General features: G+C 38.9%; 1 protein-coding gene across 1 annotated transcript in view; it reads left to right on the top strand.

Moving 5' to 3' along the window:
• Positions 1 to 6464: 6464 nt before the first annotated feature.
• The window catches only part of LOC127845129 (exosome complex component MTR3-like), a 34010-nt gene continuing 19276 nt past the window's right edge, over positions 6465 to 21198 (top strand). The window contains exons 1-6 of the mRNA XM_052375847.1: positions 6465 to 6631; positions 10644 to 10701; positions 11865 to 11943; positions 13180 to 13354; positions 15872 to 15932; positions 19530 to 19615. Coding sequence (XP_052231807.1) covers positions 6545 to 6631; positions 10644 to 10701; positions 11865 to 11943; positions 13180 to 13354; positions 15872 to 15932; positions 19530 to 19615 — 546 coding nt within the window. The 5' untranslated portion in view covers positions 6465 to 6544. The remainder of the gene's footprint in view (positions 6632 to 10643; positions 10702 to 11864; positions 11944 to 13179; positions 13355 to 15871; positions 15933 to 19529; positions 19616 to 21198) is intronic.

The following is a 21198-nucleotide window of genomic DNA, read 5'->3' as shown; positions in this document are numbered from 1 at the left end:
CAGCCAAGCGTTGGCACCCGTTATGCGGTACTCTTGTTTTTTATCTCATTGTGTTCTGTGTTCCAGATAGATTTTAAGTAATCTTAGACCTGCAATACCAACAGATCCTGAGACATCAAGTGTTAAAAGTTACGTTGTATAACCCGTTATTCGATAAATGGCATTGATATCTTTGACATGAACAAGTTTTCTTAAGTTTCTTTCTTAGTTATTTGCTTATAGAAAATATCAACATATATTTTTAAAATTGATTTTAAACATATACTGAAAAAGATCATACAAAAATGAAGTGTACCATAGAGTAAATTAAAACAATTTGTTTAAATTACATACAGAGAAATATACATGTAAACAAATACAAATAAATTTGTATTGTATGTTTAATTTGTTTTAAAGCATCTACCCCATACAAATAATTTTATTCAGTCTCACAAAATTTTGCTGAAAGTATTAAATGAATATCTTAAAATCTTGCGTGACAGTGCAATGTAAACTTTAACAAAAATGTTAACATTGAGAGAAAGTCAGCACACTTTGTTCTAGTTCTCTATAACATTACATCATAAGGGTAGAATAAAAAGTACAAAGTTGGACCATATGAATTGACCTTTGCCAAACACCTTCAACACTTAATTTATTGCCAATGACTGAGATACCCAATCATCTTACCAAGTTTTGTTCTTCAATTTTGGTAGTTAGTCTAAAAAAACATGACCAGATAGCTTTCTGCTGAAATTTTGTACTATTAAACAAAAAAAAACAACAGAAAAAATAATTCTCTTCATCATGAAACAATATAGGCTTAACAACAAAAATAAGTACACACACAATATTAAAATCATTTTACTGGATTTATGTGCAGACATGCATATTTATTAGGGATGGCATCGAATACCAATATTGGTATTCGAATGTTCGCAAATTCACTCAATCGAATATTCGCATAAAACGGCTGGATTGATTTCACCTTGTTATGTGTTAATTTCCATTGGTTTGTAAGTTATATCCATTTGCTAAATACGAGGCTGTTTATTAACGTTGCTATTGAAAAATTGTATCGCCGTCGACTAATACTATGACCGATACTGTGATCGGGCACAAATAGAATGAAAAACATCGTGTCATAGAATTTTATTTTTTAATGATTCCACAGATTTGTAGCAGACCGCGCATATGTAAAACTAAGTTTACACACATTACACGTTGCGGTCTTCTTATCCACAGACCGTGTAAAGTATTCCATACTGCAGACGGGGCTGGTGGCATTTTCAGATTTGAATTATGATTCCTTGATGATTGTTTAGTTTATATCATCTGTTACTTTTGAGTAATTCACATATTTTAATGTCTGTTCAAACTGTGATCACAAAAACTAAATTATTATTCGCAAGTAAATTGAAGCCCTTAATTGGTACCTAATTGACAAACAACAGTTCGGGCCCTTTCTTATAGTAAGTATATTGCATTGCGCGATTTGAGTAATTCACACATATTAATGGCTGTACATCCTGTGATCTCAAAACTTAATTATTATTCGCCAGTCAATTGAAACCGTTAATTGGCACCCCATTGGCAAACAAGAGTCAAGGCCTTTCTTAGAGCATGTATATTGCATTGCCCAATCAACACTGATACGGGCAGCGTTATCAGTTTGACACGAAGAACGTCACGTCAAACATGTTACTCCCAGGTGATTTCGGTTGCTTTTTAGTAAGCGGTTCGCAGGTCATTAAATATTGGTGGAATTACGTTTTGATAAAAATGCGAATATCATTTTTATTATTCGAATGCTGACCATTCAATCGAATATTCGAATAATTTTGCCATCCCAAATATTTATCATTTTTGTGTTGCCTATGGGTCTGCTGGTCTGGACCGTATCATTTTACCATTTGTCATACAATGTTGAAAATACTTATCATAAACTATCATGAGACGACGTTTCGTCTGTAACAACCACCTTAAAGATCAAGGTCACACTTAGAGGTTAAATTTGGACTTAAAACAGCTTGCCTGTATTGTAAATGTGTAACTCTTCATGCATGTAAATTGTAACAACAGTCTTGCTACTTCATAGGTCATGGTTACACTTAAAGGTTAGAATTGGCAATAACACATCATGACCTGACCGGAACTACATCATTAGAATTGGCAATAACACATCATGACCTGACTGGAACTACATCATTAGAATTGGCAATAACACATCATGACCTGACTGGAACTACATCATTAGAATTGGCAATAACACATCATGACCTGACTGGAACTACATCATTAAAAATTGGCAATAACACATCATGACCTGACTGGAACTACATCATTAGAATTGGCAATAACACATCATGACCTGACTGGAACTACATCATTAGAATTGGCAATAACACATCATGACCTGACTGGAACAACATCATTAGAATTGGCAATAACACATCATGACCTGACTGGAACTACATCATTAGAATTGGCAATAACACATCATGACCTGACTGGAACAACATCATTAGAATTGGCAATAACACATCATGACCTGACTGGAACTACATCAGTCATCTTACAATTTGAAAATAATTTACCACAAATGTTCAACGTGTGCAAATAGCCTCTTACAAGCCCTAGGGTCAATGTTTTAGAGGTCAAATGCCATATTTAGGCATTATATAGGTTGTCCAGAAGGCAGTTTCATCATTCATCGTGCAATTTCAAAATAACTTATCACAAATATTCACCATATGCAGATTTGCTGTCTGACCTGTCTCCTAGCTCAAAGGTCAAGGTCACATTTAAAGTTCATATGTAAAATTTTAGCATAAAATTATACAGTTTGTTTGAACTGTTACTTCATCATGCTTCATGCAATTATAAAAATGATTGACCACAAATGAAAGACACACAATTGATGTGACTCTTGTTCAAATGTGAAGGTCACTCTAAAGGTCAAACATGCATAGTGCAGCATGTTAAATACAGGCATAAATGGCAGTGGGCTTGAAAAAGTGCATCTTATTATACCCCCATTACCATTGGTAATGAGTGACTATATAGGAATAACTATGTTGTTCTTAGTGAGATTTAAAAATCATTTGGCACATTTGTTTACCATCATTTAATGGTGTGTCGCGTGAAAGAATTACGTTGATATCTCCAAGGTCAAGGTCACACTTTGAGTTCAAAGGTCAAAAATGGCTATAAATGATAATGGCATAATAATTCTTAAAAATCGCCATAAATTAGATTCTCGTTTTGTGAAGACAGCATGCAAAATAGTCTGTGTCAATGCGGCACGTGGGGGTATATGCCACGTCTGTGACAAAGCTCTAGTTTATAATGGGTAATCACTTACATATAGTTCACTAATTTGAAAATATTTACAGAGCAAGCTCACATAAAAAATAAAATTAAATTATGATCTTTACACTACAGGTGAGACAATATTTTGGGGTGCATACAAGTATTTTCAATAATCTTAATTGGGCTAAAAAGATTTAATAATTGTCTGGGACTGTTTAGAAGATACTTGCGGCTACAATGGACCAGTACACAACATGCTTTACTGAAGCACTAGGTTCTGTAACCAACACTGACACGCTTTGAACCGTCAGTTGACAACAATACCCATTTAATGTTTTTCAGTCAGTTTTTTTATTACTCTTGTTAAAGTACTCGTCAAAATATTGCCTGATAAATTTAAATGTTTAAGTTAGTTTTCTTGATAACATGCTCTTTTATTAAGTTAATATTCAGCTATCCTCTTGTTTTATTCTTAAACCCAAAGTTCATTAAAATGGATGTTCCATACCAATGTAGAATTCATTTATTTTCGTAACAATCATTGGCCATCAAAACAATTAGCATAGATTATTAGGTTATGTTCACGAATTTCATACAAATCCTTTGATCTTCTGTAATCTTGATAAAGACTGTGCATTTAGCCTTCTGTGCAATTAGACATTTGACAACATTTAGATCTGGGACACCAAGGTTGTACCCCCTTTCATTACCACAAACTTACCAACTGAAAAGTTGATATGATGCAATTTCCAACTGCCATAAGGGAGCTGTGAATTGGGAAGTAAGATTGCAACATGCTAACTAAAATGTGAAAGCTCACTCTATAGAGAATGCAGCTTATTGCTGTGAATTGTCCCGTGCAGCATCTGGTTTCTCCCCAAGCGAGATGTGATTTCATGGCTGTAACAAATCTCCATTTTGAGGCTGACTATTCAATCTTTTAAATTAATTTAAACTTATTTATTATACCCCCACAAACGAAGTTTAGGGGGGTATATAGGAGTGAGCTTGTCTGTCGGTCCGTCCATATTAAGTGTCCGCTCTCTAATTCAAGTTGTTTTCATCTGATCTTCACTAAACTTGGTCAGATGTTGTATCTAGATGATGTCTAGGTAAAGTTCGTATATGGGTCATACCTGGTCAAAAATGAGGTCACGAGGTCACTAAGTGCGTTTTAAACATTGAGCATGGTGTCCGCTCTGTAATTCAAGTAGTTTTCATCAGAGCTTCACCAAACTTGGTCAGAAGTTGTATCTAGATGATGTGTAGGTCAAGTTCGAACATAGGAAAACTAGGTCACGGGATCACTTAGTGCGTTTTAAACATTAAGCATGGTGTCCGCTGTTTTTGTTAAGACAACATGCAAAATATTCTGTGTCAATGCGGAATGTGGGGGTATTCGTCACGTCTGTGACAAAGCTCTAGTTTTAGCTTGTATTCATTTAAAGTACCTACTACTTCCTTGAAATGCTCTCGAGTTTGTTTCCTGGGCCTTGAATCACTATTTGGTGTCTTTGGGGGAGATCTAAAGAACGCTCCCACAGTGGGGATCGAACCCAAGACTTCCCGGTCACTAGACTAACACCATAACCATTACACCTTGGCAACTTCTTAAATTGATGAAGATAAAAGCAAACACTTCTCTGAAATCCAGAACAACACTTTCATTACGATCAATGCAGGAAAAGCCCTTAATTATATCAAGTTTTATGGGCACGTAACTTCATTATTCACAATTTTGAACTAGCATGTTCCGAATCATGTGTTCGTCCCAAGTTTTAAGGTCAAGGTCATTTAATAATCAATGGTAACAGGTTTTACCTGTTAGCTACAGGCATCAGGTTTTTAACCAGGTTTTCCGAAGGAAAAAACTGGTTATTAGATTGGCGAATGCGGGCGGGCTGGCTGGCTGGCTGGCGGGCTGGCTGGCTGGCTGGTGGGCTGGCGGAACAAGCTTGTCCGGGCAATAACTATGTCGTTCATTGTCATATTTTAAAATCATTTGGCACATTTGTTCACCATCATTGGCCGGTGTGTCTCGCGAAATAATTACGTCGATATCTCCAAGGTCAAGGTCACACTTTGAGTTCAAAGGTCAAAATTGGCAATAAATGAGCTTGTCTGGGCCATAACTATGTCGTTCATTGTGAGATTTTACAATTATTTGCCACATTTGTTCACCATCATGGGACGGTGTGTCGCACGAAAGAATCACGTCAATATCTCCAATGTCAAGGTCACCACAACTTAAAATAGATTTATTTTGAAACAAACTTACAAAGGGGGTTAATTTTGTTTGTTCATTTCAAAAGTTCAGTTTGAGTTGTCTCCCTTAATCAGATTTTTTTTTCACAATGAAAACCTGGTTTTGTGACAATTTTGTCCCTTGTTATTATTTTTTATTAAAAATGATAATTTCACTAATTTTTTATCATAGCGACCTGCAAACACCTTGACACTAGCTAAAGGAACTTTATGTTACATGTTTCATAGTACTGACTTGACCTGATCACAATGTCAGAAAATATAAAAAGCAACATTTTAAGTTATGAAACTACGCTGGCTGTTACTATTGCTCTATTGGTCATTGTCTGCTCGGGTCCTACCTCGATGTACCTTGGGTACTCTTAAGTGAACTTAAATGTACCCTGGGTACGTAAAATACACTAACACAAACCCAGCCAATTTAGACTGTACCCCAGTTTTATTCCCACCCACATTACAATGTCGTCAAACACGCTACGAGATACGCAACACAATTCTTTTGTAACAAAACCTGCCTCAACATTCTTTTTGAGTATGAGTTTCGATAATATTTTCAGAATATTAACAAACATATGAAAATAATTACTGTGAAAAAAAGCCGACAACGACCAATTTAACTTTAGAATTTCCGGGTACATTTTAGTATATATTCCATACCCAGTGTACACTTAAGTATACTTAAGAGTACCCAGATTACATTTAAGAAGAACCATCCGACAATGACCAATCTAGCGTAACTATTTCAAATATAACTGCTTATTTGACAAGTCAATGGACACATTATTTCCTATAAAATAAAGAATCTGTTTTCAGAAAATATATATGTTGGTCAAACATAGAATAATTCTTCCGTGGCTTGTTTTACATCATGTGGAATGTTGCGCTGGAACAAAGTTTGATTAGTGGTTTATAACCGTTTAACAAAATGGCAGCCTCCAGTTAAAATTATTTAGTGCGTGTATCTGTTTTTTTTTAATTAAAAAAAAAGATGCCGGCGGATTCCAGAAGAATAAATGGACCGGAAAAATCCATCAGTCCATACGCATTTTCTAAACCATGCAAAGATATAAAAATAGTGAGTAAATTCAGCGTAATGTGTATTTTGTATAACGGCTATTTTTTCGGACGAAATCAATTCGGATTTAAATGAAAACGTGTTAAAAACTAAAAATACCAATCGGACACAAACCTGACAAATACTTTTTATAAGACGCTGTATCCTCGGAGTTATGGGCTGAATCATAATGCTCAGAACACAGTTGCACTAGTGACCATAGCCATACATGCCAGAATTTAACAGGTCCAAAATGGGCCATTCCATAAAAATGTCGGGACATTCCACATAAATGACAGGAGATTTGATAGACAAACGGAACCCCTGAAATTATCAATCATGCTACCTTGACTGTAGTCGGTAAACACAAACATCCCCCAGTTTTCAAAGTAAACACACGTGTGCACTATGCAGATGACTTCATAAAGTGAAATGTGGTGCGTGTCTCTATTTGACATCCAATCGGGGCAGAGGCTCCAATTGAACATGTGTAAATCACATCACTTGTGTGTGCATCGAGCACTGTTTTTATTCAACAAATCATCAACTAACTTGTTCTATTTACAAAATCGGTGTTTTGACAGGTTTATTAGCCTCAGGTGTATAAATAAATACACAGAATACCGCGTAATAATATCTTTGGACACGATTAGACCATGAAAAACACAAGCAGTTGATTTTTAATTCACTATGATGCATCTATCAAAAGCAATTAGCCACCCCTATTAGAAATGCCTGATAAAATAAATAATTTGCCCATAAATCACTGATATTAACCCTTTGCATGCTGGGAAATTTGTCATCTGTTAAAATGTCGTCTGCTGAATTTCTAAAATCATCATTTTCTTCACTTTTTTTCAAAGAATACTATCAGAATAGCAAACAGTTTGGATCCTGATGAGACGCCACGTTCTGTGCCTTCAAAATCCGGTTCCAGCGCTCAAAGGGTTAAGGTGTCAAAATCAATACTAGCTGGTATACTTGAGTATTAGGAAAGGTGGGATAAGCGATGGTAAATTTAAGCCATATAGAGCTCAAATAGCGAATTTTATTGTGAACTTATAGCATGTATATTTTTTTTATGAATGTCGGGACAAATTATCTCATATCTGTACGCCGGGACACACACCCAAAAAGCTGGACTGTCCTGTGGAGATCGGCAGAAGAAGTCGGGCACTAGTGCAACTAGTCCATTCACATTACATACATCTTATGGTGTCATACATTTTCTTGGATAACAAAATACATTTCATTGAAACTTAAGTGGAAATTAACTCGCAAGTGCCTCAAACTACTGGTACATCCCATATTTAAAGACATTTTTTGTGAAGTGTCTTTTTTTCATGAAAAACAAAATTCCCATAGAAAATGTTATCTTCATGAACAATTTGTTTTGATGAAAAGATATATAAAACTATATATTATGAATGAATATAGATAAAACTAGAAATGGCGCGGCAGAGGCCGACTCGACTATCCCCACGAGGCATGTTTGACCCAGTAGCGCCCCAGGGTTGGTAATGGGGCCATGCATAGTTGAGATTGCCAGTATTCTCATAACAGATGTTCATTATCAATTAGAAGTAAATCCGTGTAGAAATGAAGAAGTTAATGTAAAATAACCTAAATAAATGAGTGAAAATCTCTGACCCGGCCCCACCCCAATTCCCATAACTTTTGACCCAGGGGTCAGATCAATTCCTAATATTGCACTGTCGCACATATGCTCATAACTATGTGTGTAAGTTTCAAGATTCTAGTGCTAATAGTGTAGGAGGAGATAGTGGCGGACTGACGGACAGACGGCAGAGATGACCACATAATAAATTTCAAAATATAAATGCGGACCCTAAGTTCAAGGTCAAGGTCACAGGGGTAAATTTTTTTATGCGCATGGAAAAGTCTTGTAAAGATACACATGCATACCAAATATGAAAGAAATATCTGAAGGGACACAGACATTTAGAGCTTTTTTTTAATCGCAGTCACAGAATTCGAAACCTGAACGTGGACCCCAATTTTAAAAATTTCATGCGCATAGAAAGGTGTTGTCCAGATACACATACATACCAAATATAAAAGCAATATCTGAAAAAACACAGTAGGTATGAGCTTTTTTCGAATCGCTGTCGCAGATTTCTAAACCTGAACGCTGACCTCAAGTTCAAGGTCAAGGTCACAGAGGTCAAAATTTGTATGCACATCGAAAGGTGTTGTCCAGATATACATGCATACCAAATATGAAAGCTATATCTGAAGGGACACTGTTGTTATGAGCCTTTTTTGAATCGCAGTCACAGATTTTGAAACCTGAAAGCTGACCTCAAGTTTAAGGTCAATGTCATAGGGGTAAAAAATTGTGTGCGCATGGAAAGGTGTTTTCTAGATACACATGCATACCAAATATGAAAGCACTATCTGAAGGGACACAGTAGTTATGAACCTTTTTCGAATCGCGGTCACAGGAAAATCTCTGACCAGGCCCCACCCAAACCCCCATAACTTTTGACGCAGGGGTCAGATCAAAATTCCAAATAGTGCACCGTCACACATATGCTCATAGCTACCATTTGTGTAAGTTTTAAGGTTCTAGTGCTAATAGTGAAGGAGGAGACAGTGGCCAGGACAACCTGGGGGACAGACAGACAGCCGAGATGACCATGTAATCCCCACTTTTTCTCCGAAAAGCGTTGGGATAACAAAGTGAATTGTGTCTGATTCAATCAATCTTACATGTATTGTTTTATATTTCATCTGAATGGCCATACTAAAAGCATTAACAAAATATGTGTGGTATAAACTCAGCAGTGTTTTTTTATGGCAATGTCGGGGCCGATATTCGGCACCATTCCCCTAAAAAAAGAATATATATTTTTCCCCAAATTTGTAGAAAAAATCCATCTCCAAAAGTTAAAAAATAAAAATAAAAAAAATATATATATTTTTTTTTTTAAATAACTGTCTTATGATAAATATACAGGGCTCAGCATTTATGGTTGTCCTATTGCCCCTGGCAAGTAAAAGTTGGGTCTGGGCAAGTTATTTTATAATGTAGTTGTCCGCCCGGAAAAGTGCAAAAAAGAACAATGAGCATTTAATTTAGACTTTATTTGCTGTAATCATTTTGTTTAATGTTCAAAAATAAAAAAGGTTTTGTGGTGTATCATTTTGGTTTATCAAACAATATGAGGTTTACAGTTGATGTGATCTTTCATGTTTGGGCAAGTTGCTTTACGTTCAGTGCAAGTAGATTTTGGAAGTACTGGCCCAGTAGGGCAAGTTGGTTTTTCAGTTAATGTTGAGCCCTGATATAACTCAAATTTATTTCATAAACAACTGGTAAAGTATATAACTATAATTGATGTGATTTTAAATTAATAAAAAGAGTTATATTAAGTTAGTTTTTCCCAAATCAGTTAATTTAACATGAATTGCATTTTTTTCCCAAAATGGCCAGGGAAAGGCCTGATGTATTTAGGTATATTGTGTCAATATTCGTTGATAAAAACATTCCAATTTGGTCCATTTGATGGATAAAAAATGCTCACATTTTCCATTTTATCGATTAAAAAATCCCAATTAGACTCAAAATGGCAAGGAAAACTACGACTGTGCATGATGGCTGAACTGTCTGAAACTAATGTTGAAAAAATCATTGGTATATATTTAAGAAATAGGACAAAGACATTCAGCTGTGAATATTACATTCATGCATACATGTGTATTCATATAATAAATATCATTACACATAAAAGAGTAAATTTTTTATTTTCCCCTTTTCCTAAAAAACAACGTGTTTTTCCCCTTTGGACGGGCCCGCCACCATTCCCCTTTAGGTGAAAAAAAACACAGAACTGCATGTGCATAATACATAATACATGTAGGAATTGTGGGCAGATATGAAGGATGCCCCTTTTTAGAGAAATAAGGCAAAGGATTTTGCAAATTAGATTGAAGTTTTGTGTACATTTTGTCATTCACATTGAATTTGCAAGGAGTAATGCTGTCTGAATGATTTGAGTTTGTTTTACAGACTGAGCCTTCTCTGCAAAGGAAGGATGGAAGAAATCCTGACAACATAAGACCAATATGTATGCGTATACTTGATATAGTAAATAGTTTATTTAGAAATAATCAAATAGTGCCATCGATTTTTATGTCCCCCACTATAGTAGTGGGGGACATATTGTTTTTGCCGTGTCTGTCTGTTGGTCTGTCTGTCTGTCTGTTTGCGCCAACTTACACATTTTGCAATAACTTTTGCTATATTGAAGATATATTGGAGCTGCACATTTTGAGTGGTGAAAGGTCAAGGTCATCCTTCAAGGTCAGAGGTCAAATATATGTGGCCCAAATCGCTTATTTTATGAATACTTTTGCAATATTGAAGATAGCAACTTGATATTTGGCATGCATGTGTATCTCATGGAGCTGCACATTTTGAGTGGTGAAAGGTCAAGGTCAAGGTCATCCTTCACAAGATCAAGGTCATCCTACAAGGTCAAACATCATATAGGGGGACATTGTGTTTCACAAACACATCTTGTTTGTAACAAAGTTAGATTGTGGATACAAATAATACTGATAATATGCAACAATATGCATAAGAGTTATCAGTGAATGTCTTGAATTGAAAAACTACTTTTGACACGTCATATTTCATATTTGGATATTTTATTTTTATGCCCCCCTTCGAAGAAGAGGGGGTATATTGTTTTGCTCATGTTGGTCGGTCCGTCCACCAGATGGTTTCCGGATGATAACTCAAGAACTTTCAGGTCACTAGGTCAAAGGTCAAGGTCACAGTGACTCGAAATAGTAAAATGGTTTCCGGATAACTCAAGAATGCTTAGGCCTAGGATCATGAAACTTCATAGGTACATTGATCATGACTGGCAGATGACCCCTAATGATTTTCAGGTCACTAGGTCAAAGGTCAAGGTCATTGACAAAAAGCTTATTCACACAATGGCTTCCAGTACAACTGACAGCCCATATGGGGAGCATGCATGTTTTACAAACAGCCCTTGTTATTAAACAGATAAACATCTATATGACTGATATCCATAACTGATAACAATTAATATATGTATTTCATGTATATGAAACGAATCATAACATAATACAAAAATAATAATATCATTAAAAACAAGTTAGATTTCATGTCAGTTAAATATTACACTGATTTAATCTTTAAGAATAAAGAAATCAATTAACTGAATGTCTGTTATAATAAGTTGCAATATAATTTTAGTTCTCAAGACAGGGCTTATCACTCAAGCACAAGGGTCTGCATACATTGAACAAGATGGAACGAAAGTGATTTGTTCTGTGTAAGTAAAACATCATTAATATGTCTTAAGTTATGTTTGTTTATTTGTTAACATTGACTTCTCCCCGTTTTCAATAATAGTAGTCCTATCATGGTGGTCATAGAATTTTCTTGGGCAAAGGTTATTTTGACCACAAGGTTGTTTGGCCTAGAATTTCCACACATGTTGTTGTTTGGCATAGTATTTTCACACACATGGTTGTTTACTGTACGATTTCCAAACCCATAGTTGTCCATATTCATGGTTGTTGGGCATATAATATCCACACTGCACCCTGCTCCTGTCAAGAAGCACATGTGATCCTAGATGTTTGCCTACAATGACTGGATCCCAGTGAATGGTAATGATACTGTTGAGATCAATGAACACCAATTCAACATCTGGGGCAAAGTAGATAGTCTGTCAATTTATTATGCTCCCCTTTGAAGAAAAGGGGGTATATTGTTTTGCTGGATGTTGCTTGGTCGGTCTGTTGGTAGACCAGTTTGTTTCCGATCAATAACTTGTCAACGAATTTACTGATTGGCTTGATACTTCACATGTGCATTGGCCTTGGATAGTAGATGTCCCCTACAGAAATCGGAGTCACTAGGTAAAAGGTCAAAGTAACTGTCTTAATAAGTGTGAGCATTGTTTTCAATCACTGTGACATTTATTGTTAAATTGGTTTTCATTCCATATGTCCAAATAAGTGTGAAAATCGTTTGCGATCAATAACTCGTCAACAAATTGACCGATTGGCTTTGTACTTTACAGGTATATTGCCGTTGGACAGTAGATAACCCCTAGTGAATTTGGGGTCACTAGGTCAAAGGTCAAGGTCACTGTGTCACATTTAGTTGGAAAATTGTTTCTGATCAATAACTCGTCAACAAATTGACTGATTGGCTTAATACTTCCCATATGCATTGGTCTTGAACAGTACATGACCCCTATTGAAATTGGGGTCACTAGGTCAAAGGTCCAAGCCACTGTCTTAATAATTGTGAGCATCGTTTTCAATCACTGTGACATTTGTTTTCGTTCGATATGTCATTGGGGGGGGGCTTCTTTTTCCTATGGCACTTTTGCAGAGCTCTTGTTAGTTATAACCTTTTTTTAATACCAGTAAGTTGCATTCAAATCTGGATGTTCCTTTAACGTAAAAACACTCTATAAAGGAGTATTACAATTGTTCTTGGATCTAGTGGACAATCTTTCTAGTGAACATTTTTTGAATTCCAAGTACCATTGTAGGTATGGACCGCGTGCAGTGATACGGAAAGAAGAGTTCAGCATGCAGGGTCAGCTCACATGTGATTTCAAGTTCACAACTTTCTCGTGTCACAACAGACGTCAGTACCAGCAAGATGCAGAAGAAAAAGATTTCTCCGTACAGTTACTGGAGGCTCTTGAACCAGCAGTGTTGTTGGTAGGTTGGCTGTGTTGTGTTTTTGGGTGGTAGAACAGTGTGTATTTTGGCCAAATTTTGGGCCCAAGTTCGGTCCATTTTCTTTGTCAAAATATTATATTTTTTCTCAAATCACATCCTTAAATTCCCAATTAAAGGTTTAAATTTTTGGTTAAGATATATTTTAAAAATAAATAGCAATATTTAGTTCATCCCTCTATCGAGCTCCATATGTTGAACTTTAGTGTGTATACTATTTAAAACCAATTGTTTTCAATTTAGATTGTTTGTAATCAAACACAAAAACACACCAATTTTCTAATTTAAGCCAAAATGACGCGACTCTTCACAACCCAATTAAAAAGCCTTGGCCCATTTCCCAAAATGATGGAAAAAAAACTAGTAGAAATATCTGCTGATTTCTTGTGTCCCATGGTCTACATTATACATTGCCCAAGTTGTATATATTTTACCATTCGAATAAAACAATTATTTTTTTTTAATTCAAAGAGAATGATTACATGGTTAGACATTAGCTCTAGACTACAGATATGCCTTTATACACATTGTAGCTGTGCAGAAGGAAGTGAAATATTTTTTTAGCATTTTGTGTGCTTTTTATCTCTGTTAAGGCCACTCCAAATTGATTTGTTGGTCTATGGATTTTTTGAAAAAAAAGTTGAAGAGGTGAGCGAAAAAAAATTTAAAAAATTGAAAGCAGGAAAATTCTCGAGCGAGCAAAGAGCGAAGAATGAAAAAAAAATCATATTTCGATAGAAAAATATTGCATTATCAAGAGATACAGGTTTAAACAGCTATATTTTGCATTCAAATCAATTCTTATACAACGAATATATATCAACCTCATATTTATAGGAGTAAGTTGCATATGACCTTTGACCACGAAATATACATGTAACCATATCATTGAAGTAAGGTACACATGTCTACCTACTGCTGCTTATATTTGTTTGAAGTTTTCAACAGTGAAAGCTGTGAAAAGGTATACCATGTTGCAATAGCACTTGAAGAAGGACAATCATCAAAATGATAATGACAGACAGTCGGACAAAGGCCATGCATATAATCAATTGTCGCTTTCTTATTTTAAAAGAGGCATATCGATGACTAGTACGGTATTGTATTTTTCTGAAATAAATTCATACACTACAAAGAACTTAGTTGATGTTTCAGAAATACACAGACATAGCTGTTATACATGTTCCGTCAACCATGTATTTGAAAAATTATAAAATATTGTCCCTGTGAAACTTTTATATTTAATGATTTTATGTTTATTTTTTGTTCACTTAAAATTGTGTTATAGGAAAAATTTGCCTACATATAGGGAAATACCGTCCATATGCCCATTTAATGAAGAAAAAGTATTTTAAAAATCTTAACGTAAACATACACATTCAAATAAGTCACAAAACGTAGAAGATGTGTTTATATTTTTAAGGGTTGGCTGCATCAACTTTTTACCGCAATTTGTTAAAACAGTCACGACAGCGAAACATGTACTGCTTGCGCAGGAAGCCATTTTTTCTGGTCGTCTCGATTAAATTGTTTAGCGTCTGCAGTTATCGATTAAAAAGGTTACGAAACACTATACTTGGCATTCGTATTCAGCGTCAAAATCGTTTCTGCTAGATCATGTGTTATTTTATTTTTTTTTCACAAATTTAAAAAAACATGCGCTATGGTTACAGAAGGACACAAAAATGAGTGCGAGCGTTAATTAATTAATTTTTTTACCATTTTGAAACAAGAAATTGCCAAGCAATATTGTCCCCTACTGGTGAAACTCCACCATTGTCAGTAATTTTTTTAATTGTTTTTTTAAATATTTGTTGCCATAGCAACCATAATTCTTGATGTATGAACAAAATGAAATGACATGCATAATCTCCATATTGCCATCTATCCATGTTTCAAGTTTCATAAAAAAAAATATAAACTTTTAAAGTTATTGCAGGATCCAGAAAAGTGTTACGGACAGTCTGACAGACAGACAGAGCGCAAACCATAGGTCCCCACCGGTTTCGACGATAGGGGACAAAAATAGATTTGGCAAATACGACGACCAACAAATCAATTTGGAGTGGCCTAAATAGTAAAGAAGTGTTATAATAATTTCTGCGAGGTGACAAATAAGATTATCATAATTATAATTTGCAGCAATGCTAACTGATATAACGTTTATATGAGTTTTGTTCTTGGAAAATGGGTTTAATGCATTTGCATGAAGTGACATCCCCGATTACGCTAGCAGTCTGCAAAGGTTAATCAGGGACGACACTTTCTGCCTAAACTGGATTTTAATTTACTTCCTTTAAACGAAAAATTGCATATAAGCAGAAAGTGTCATCCCTGATTACACTTTGCAGACTGCACAGGCTAATCTGGGATGACACTTGAAAAATATGCATTACACCCAGTTTTCCCAGAGAGAGGCTCAACTAATTGAAGCATCCATTTGCATTTGTGTACACATGTACACTGACGCTGTATGATGCACAACATGCAATATTTCAGCATAAGTTTCCTAAGGCTCAAGTGAACATCATGGTGACAGTCCTACAGAATGATGGTAGTGGTAAGTGAACATCATGGTGACAGTCCTACAGAATGATGGTAGTGGTAAGTGCACAGTTTATTAAACTGCACTCTGACTGCCTTCATAGTAATGATCCTTAGTTTGGTTTGAACATAAAACAGTGTTTTCTTGTCATTATACATCTGAAAAGTAGGACTGATTGCAAACTGATCTGTATATTCTCATACATTTGGTTAAATTGATTTTAAAGTCAAACTGGTTTCTCTACTAATTTGTTTGTTAAAAATATAAATGTTGAATTTTTGCACACCTGTTATGCTATAGGCTATGTTCAAATAATTTATTTTCAAGAACAACTTAATAGATCCATTGCACATACTCCGTACAATATCCACCTTAACTTGATCTTTGCTAAGTAGAGATATCATTTAAACAAAAATAAGTTGAAGTTGTTGTCCCGTCCCTGATTAGACTGCACAGGCTAATCTGGCAAGATCCTTTACGCACATGCACATAGCCCGGCTCCCTGTACGCTCATGCACATAGCCCGGCTCCCTGTACGCACATGCACATAGCCCGGCTCCCTGTACGCTCATGCACATAGCCCGGCTCCCTGTACGTACATGCACATAGCCCGGCTCCCTGTACGCACATGCACATAGCCCGGCTCCCTGTACGTACATGCACATAGCCCGGCTCCCTGTACGCTCATGCACATAGCCCGGCTCCCTGTACGCTCATGCACATAGCCCGGCTCCCTGTACGTACATGCACATAGCCCGGCTCCCTGTACGCTCATGCACATAGCCCGGCTCCCTGTATGCACTTGCACATAGCCCGGCTCCCTGTACGCTCATGCACATAGCCCGGCTCCCTGTACGCTCATGCACATAGCCCGGCTCCCTGTACGCACATGCACATAGCCCGGCTCCCTGTACGCTCATGCACATAGCCCGGCTCCCTGTACGTACATGCACATAGCCCGGCTCCCTGTACGCTCATGCACATAGCCCGGCTCCCTGTACGCTCATGCACATAGCCTGGCTCCCTGTACGCTCATGCACATAGCCCGGCTCCCTGTACGTACATGCACATAGCCCGGCTCCCTGTACGCTCATGCACATAGCCCGGCTCCCTGTACGCACATGCACATAGCCCGGCTCCCTGTACGCTCATGCACATAGCCCGGCTCCCTGTATGCACATGCACATAGCCCGGCTCCCTGTACGCTCATGCACATAGCCCGGCTCCCTGTATGCACTTGCACATAGCCCGGCTCCCTGTACGCTCATGCACATAGCCCGGCTCCCTGTACGCTCATGCACATAGCCCGGCTCCCTGTACGCTCATGCACATAGCCCGGCTCCCTGTACACACATGCACATAGCCCGGCTCCCTGTATGCACATGCACATAGCCCGGCTCCCTGTACGCTCATGCACATAGCCCGGTTCCCTGTACGCTCATGCACATAGCCCGGCTCCCTGTACGCACATGCACATAGCCCGGCTCCCTGTATGCACATGCACATAGCCCGGCTCCCTGTACGCTCATGCACATAGCCCGGCTCCCTGTACGCTCATGCACATAGCCCGGCTCCCTGTATGCTCATGCACATAGCCCGGCTCCCTGTACGCTCATGCACATAGCCCGGCTCCCTGTACGCTCATGCACATAGCCCGGCTCCCTGTACGCTCATGCACATAGCCCGGCTCCCTGTATGCACATGCACATAGCCCGGCTCCCTGTACGCTCATGCACATAGCCCGGCTCCCTGTACGCTCATGCACATAGCCCGGCTCCCTGTACGCACATGCACATAGCCCGGCTCCCTGTATGCACATGCACATAGCCCGGCTCCCTGTACGCTCATTCACATAGCCCGGCTCCCTGTACGCTCATGCACATAGCCCGGCTCCCCGTACGCTCATGCACATAGCCCGGCTCCCTGTACGCACATGCACATAGCCCGGCTCCCTGTATGCACATGCACAGAGCCCGGCTCCCTGTACGCTCATGCACATAGCCCGGCTCCCTGTACGCTCATGCACATAGCCCGGCTCCCTGTACGCACATGCACATAGCCCGGCTCCCTGTACGCACATGCACATAGCCCGGCTCCCTGTATGCACATGCACATAGCCCGGCTCCCTGTATGCACATGCACATAGCCCGGCTCACTGTATGCACATGCACATAGCCCGGCTCCCTGTACGCACATGCACATAGCTCTGCTCCCTGTATGCACATGCACATAGCCCGGCTCCCTGTATGCACATGCACATAGCTCGGCTCCCTGTATGCACATGCACATAGCTCGGCTCCCTGTATGCACATGCACATAGCCCGGCTCCCTGTACGCACATGCACATAGCTTGGCTCCCTGTATGCACATGCACATAGCTCGGCTCCCTGTATGCACATGCACATAGCCCGGCTCCCTGTATGCACATGCACATAGCTCGGCTCCCTGTATGCACATGCACATAGCCCGGCTCCCTGTATGCACATGCACGTAGCCCGGCTCCCTGTATGCACATGCACATAGCTCGGCTCCCTGTATGCACATGCACATAGCTCGGCTCCCTGTACGCTCATGCACATAGCCCGGCTCCCTGTACGCACATGCACATAGCACGGCTCCCTGTATGCACATGCACATAGCCCGGCTCCCTGTATGCATATGCACATAGCCCGGCTCCCTGTATGCACATGGACATAGCTCGGCTCCCTGTATGCACATGCACATAGCCCGGCTCCCTGTATGCACATGCACATAGCCCGGCTCCCTGTATGCACATAGCTCGGCTCCCTGTATGCACATGCACATAGCTCGGCTCCCTGTATGCACATGCACATAGCCCGGCTCCCTGTATGCACATGCACATAGCCCGGCTCCCTGTATGCACATGCACATAGCCCGGCTCCCTGTATGCACATGCACATAGCTCGGCTCCCTGTATGCACATGCACATAGCTCGGCTCCCTGTACCCACATGCACATAGCCCAGCTCCCTGTATGCACATGCACATAGCCCGGCTCCCTGTATGCACATGCACATAGCTCAGCTCCCTGTATGCACATGCACATAGCCCGGCTCCCTGTATGCACATGCACATAGCCCGGCTCCCTGTATGCACATGCACATAGCTCGGCTCCCTGTATGCACATGCACATAGCTCGGCTCCCTGTACGCTCATGCACATAGCCCGGCTCCCTGTACGCACATGCACATAGCTCGGCTCCCTGTATGCACATGCACATAGCCCGGCTCCCTGTATGCACATGCACATAGCCCGGCTCCCTGTATGCACATGCACATAGCTCGGCTCCCTGTATGCACATGCACATAGCCCGGCTCCCTGTATGCACATGCACACAGCTCGGCTCCCTTTATGCACATGCACATAGCTCGGCTCCCTGTACGCTCATGCACATAGCTCGGCTCCCTGTATGCACATGCACATAGCCCGGCTCCCTGTACGCACATGCACATAGCTCGGCTCCCTGTATGCACATGCACATAGCTCGGCTCCCTGTACGCACATGCACATAGCCAGGCTCCCTGTACGCACATGCACATAGTCCGGCTCCCTGCAGGAGAGAGACTCATTTCTTTCATTTGTGATATTCCAGTGTTAGCAGCCTCAGTCACATGTGCCTCAGTAGCCCTGGCGGATGCTGGCATAGAGATGTACGACTTGGTCATTGGATCCTCTGCAGTAAGTTATTATAATCCTGCAAATGAAGATATATAGGGGTCATTGAACTGGTTGGTTTTTCGGTCGGTCAGCATATAATGTAAGTGTCGGTCAGCATATAATGTGAGTTTTTTGAGAGAACTACTTCTACATTTCTCAAGCTTTTGAATTAAAAATTTCTCAGTACCATGAAGTGCAAGACTTAGTTTTCACATCCGGTGATTCTGAGTTCTGTGCCCTTAAACTACCGTAATTACTCTATGTTTTCGGACACTCTAAGTTTTTGGACACCCCTTTTTTTGCAAAAATAATTATTTTTCGTGACTCTTAATTTTCGGACATACGAGTTTTCATCCATAATTTATGTCTCTAAGTTTTCGGACAGTATATTTTACAGCGCTATTTTATCAAATTTCGGTCCTGTTTGCGATATCTAATGACACTTTGATTATGGGGATTTACAACCAGATTAACATCATAAAACATGACAGGTGCATGCCTGAGGCTAACGGACCATTACATTTGCGTTATTGGGTAAATAACCTTGTAAATCGGTATTAGACAATGGTTTCGCCCGATAGCATAAGCGTTATGACAATTACCAGGGGTAGTGCCAATTAACAGTTCAATTATCTACCGCAATGGTACTACCCCTTCTCAGTAAAATAACCATGACAAATACTAAACGCTTCAAAGTGTGATGCACCCTATTGCAAGTTTTTCGAACAATGGAAGGTGTTAGACAACAACTATCTGAAATGAACAAACAAAGAATTCATAGTTTGCTTTTTTATTGCGTTAATTACAGGTTCATACTAGCGAGTATCGGTACATCACATGCTCATCTTTGAACTGGTTGGTCAAAGTACAACCTTGTAGAAACTTTCTGTCAAATAAATTAAGCATTTAAAATTATTTAAAATGCAGTGCAAATATATATAATTGTAATTTATACTGAACGGCATGATATTTTACAAGTGCGTGCTATTACCAGTAGTCGTTGATACAATTGACTCTATTTTCTGACATTTCAATTTTCGACTCTAAGTTTTCGGACACCTGTATTCTGTGAATATTTTTCGTATCTAAGTTTTCGGACACGAAAAAAAATAATTATGTTTTAGTGTCCGAAAACATAGAGTAATTAGGGTAAGCCATGTGTATGCATGTTATGATAAAAGTTTGTGGAGTGAAATACTTCTGCGCATTTCTCAATAAAATAAAATAAAACTAGAAATATGTCATCATTATGAAGTGAAGATGCGCAGACACAATTTTCACACAAAGTGATCCATTTATGTTTGAGTAATGTACCCTTAAAATTAACCATGGGCATGGCTGCTATTCCTTTGACCAATTGGTGCGAGCTAATTTAAGTCATGTTTGTGATATAGCTCTAGTGTACTTCCTATATTTTATGATATAACAAGCTGAGGTAGCAGCAATTACTGTCCTGATATTGTTTCTTGAGCTTCAATATTACTATTTTCACAATATTGTTGCGAGCTAACTGTTCCGTATTCTTGTCAGGAATAGTTCAATAATAGTTCAATAATAATAATGTGGTTTTTACGCTTATTTACTAAAACGAGGAAAACAAGTCA

Source organism: Dreissena polymorpha, chromosome 9, assembly GCF_020536995.1.
Source record: "Dreissena polymorpha isolate Duluth1 chromosome 9, UMN_Dpol_1.0, whole genome shotgun sequence".
Lineage (NCBI taxonomy): Eukaryota > Metazoa > Mollusca > Bivalvia > Myida > Dreissenidae > Dreissena > Dreissena polymorpha.
The sequence above is the reverse complement of the archived record's forward strand: the minus strand, read 5'-3'. Positions and strand labels throughout refer to the sequence as shown.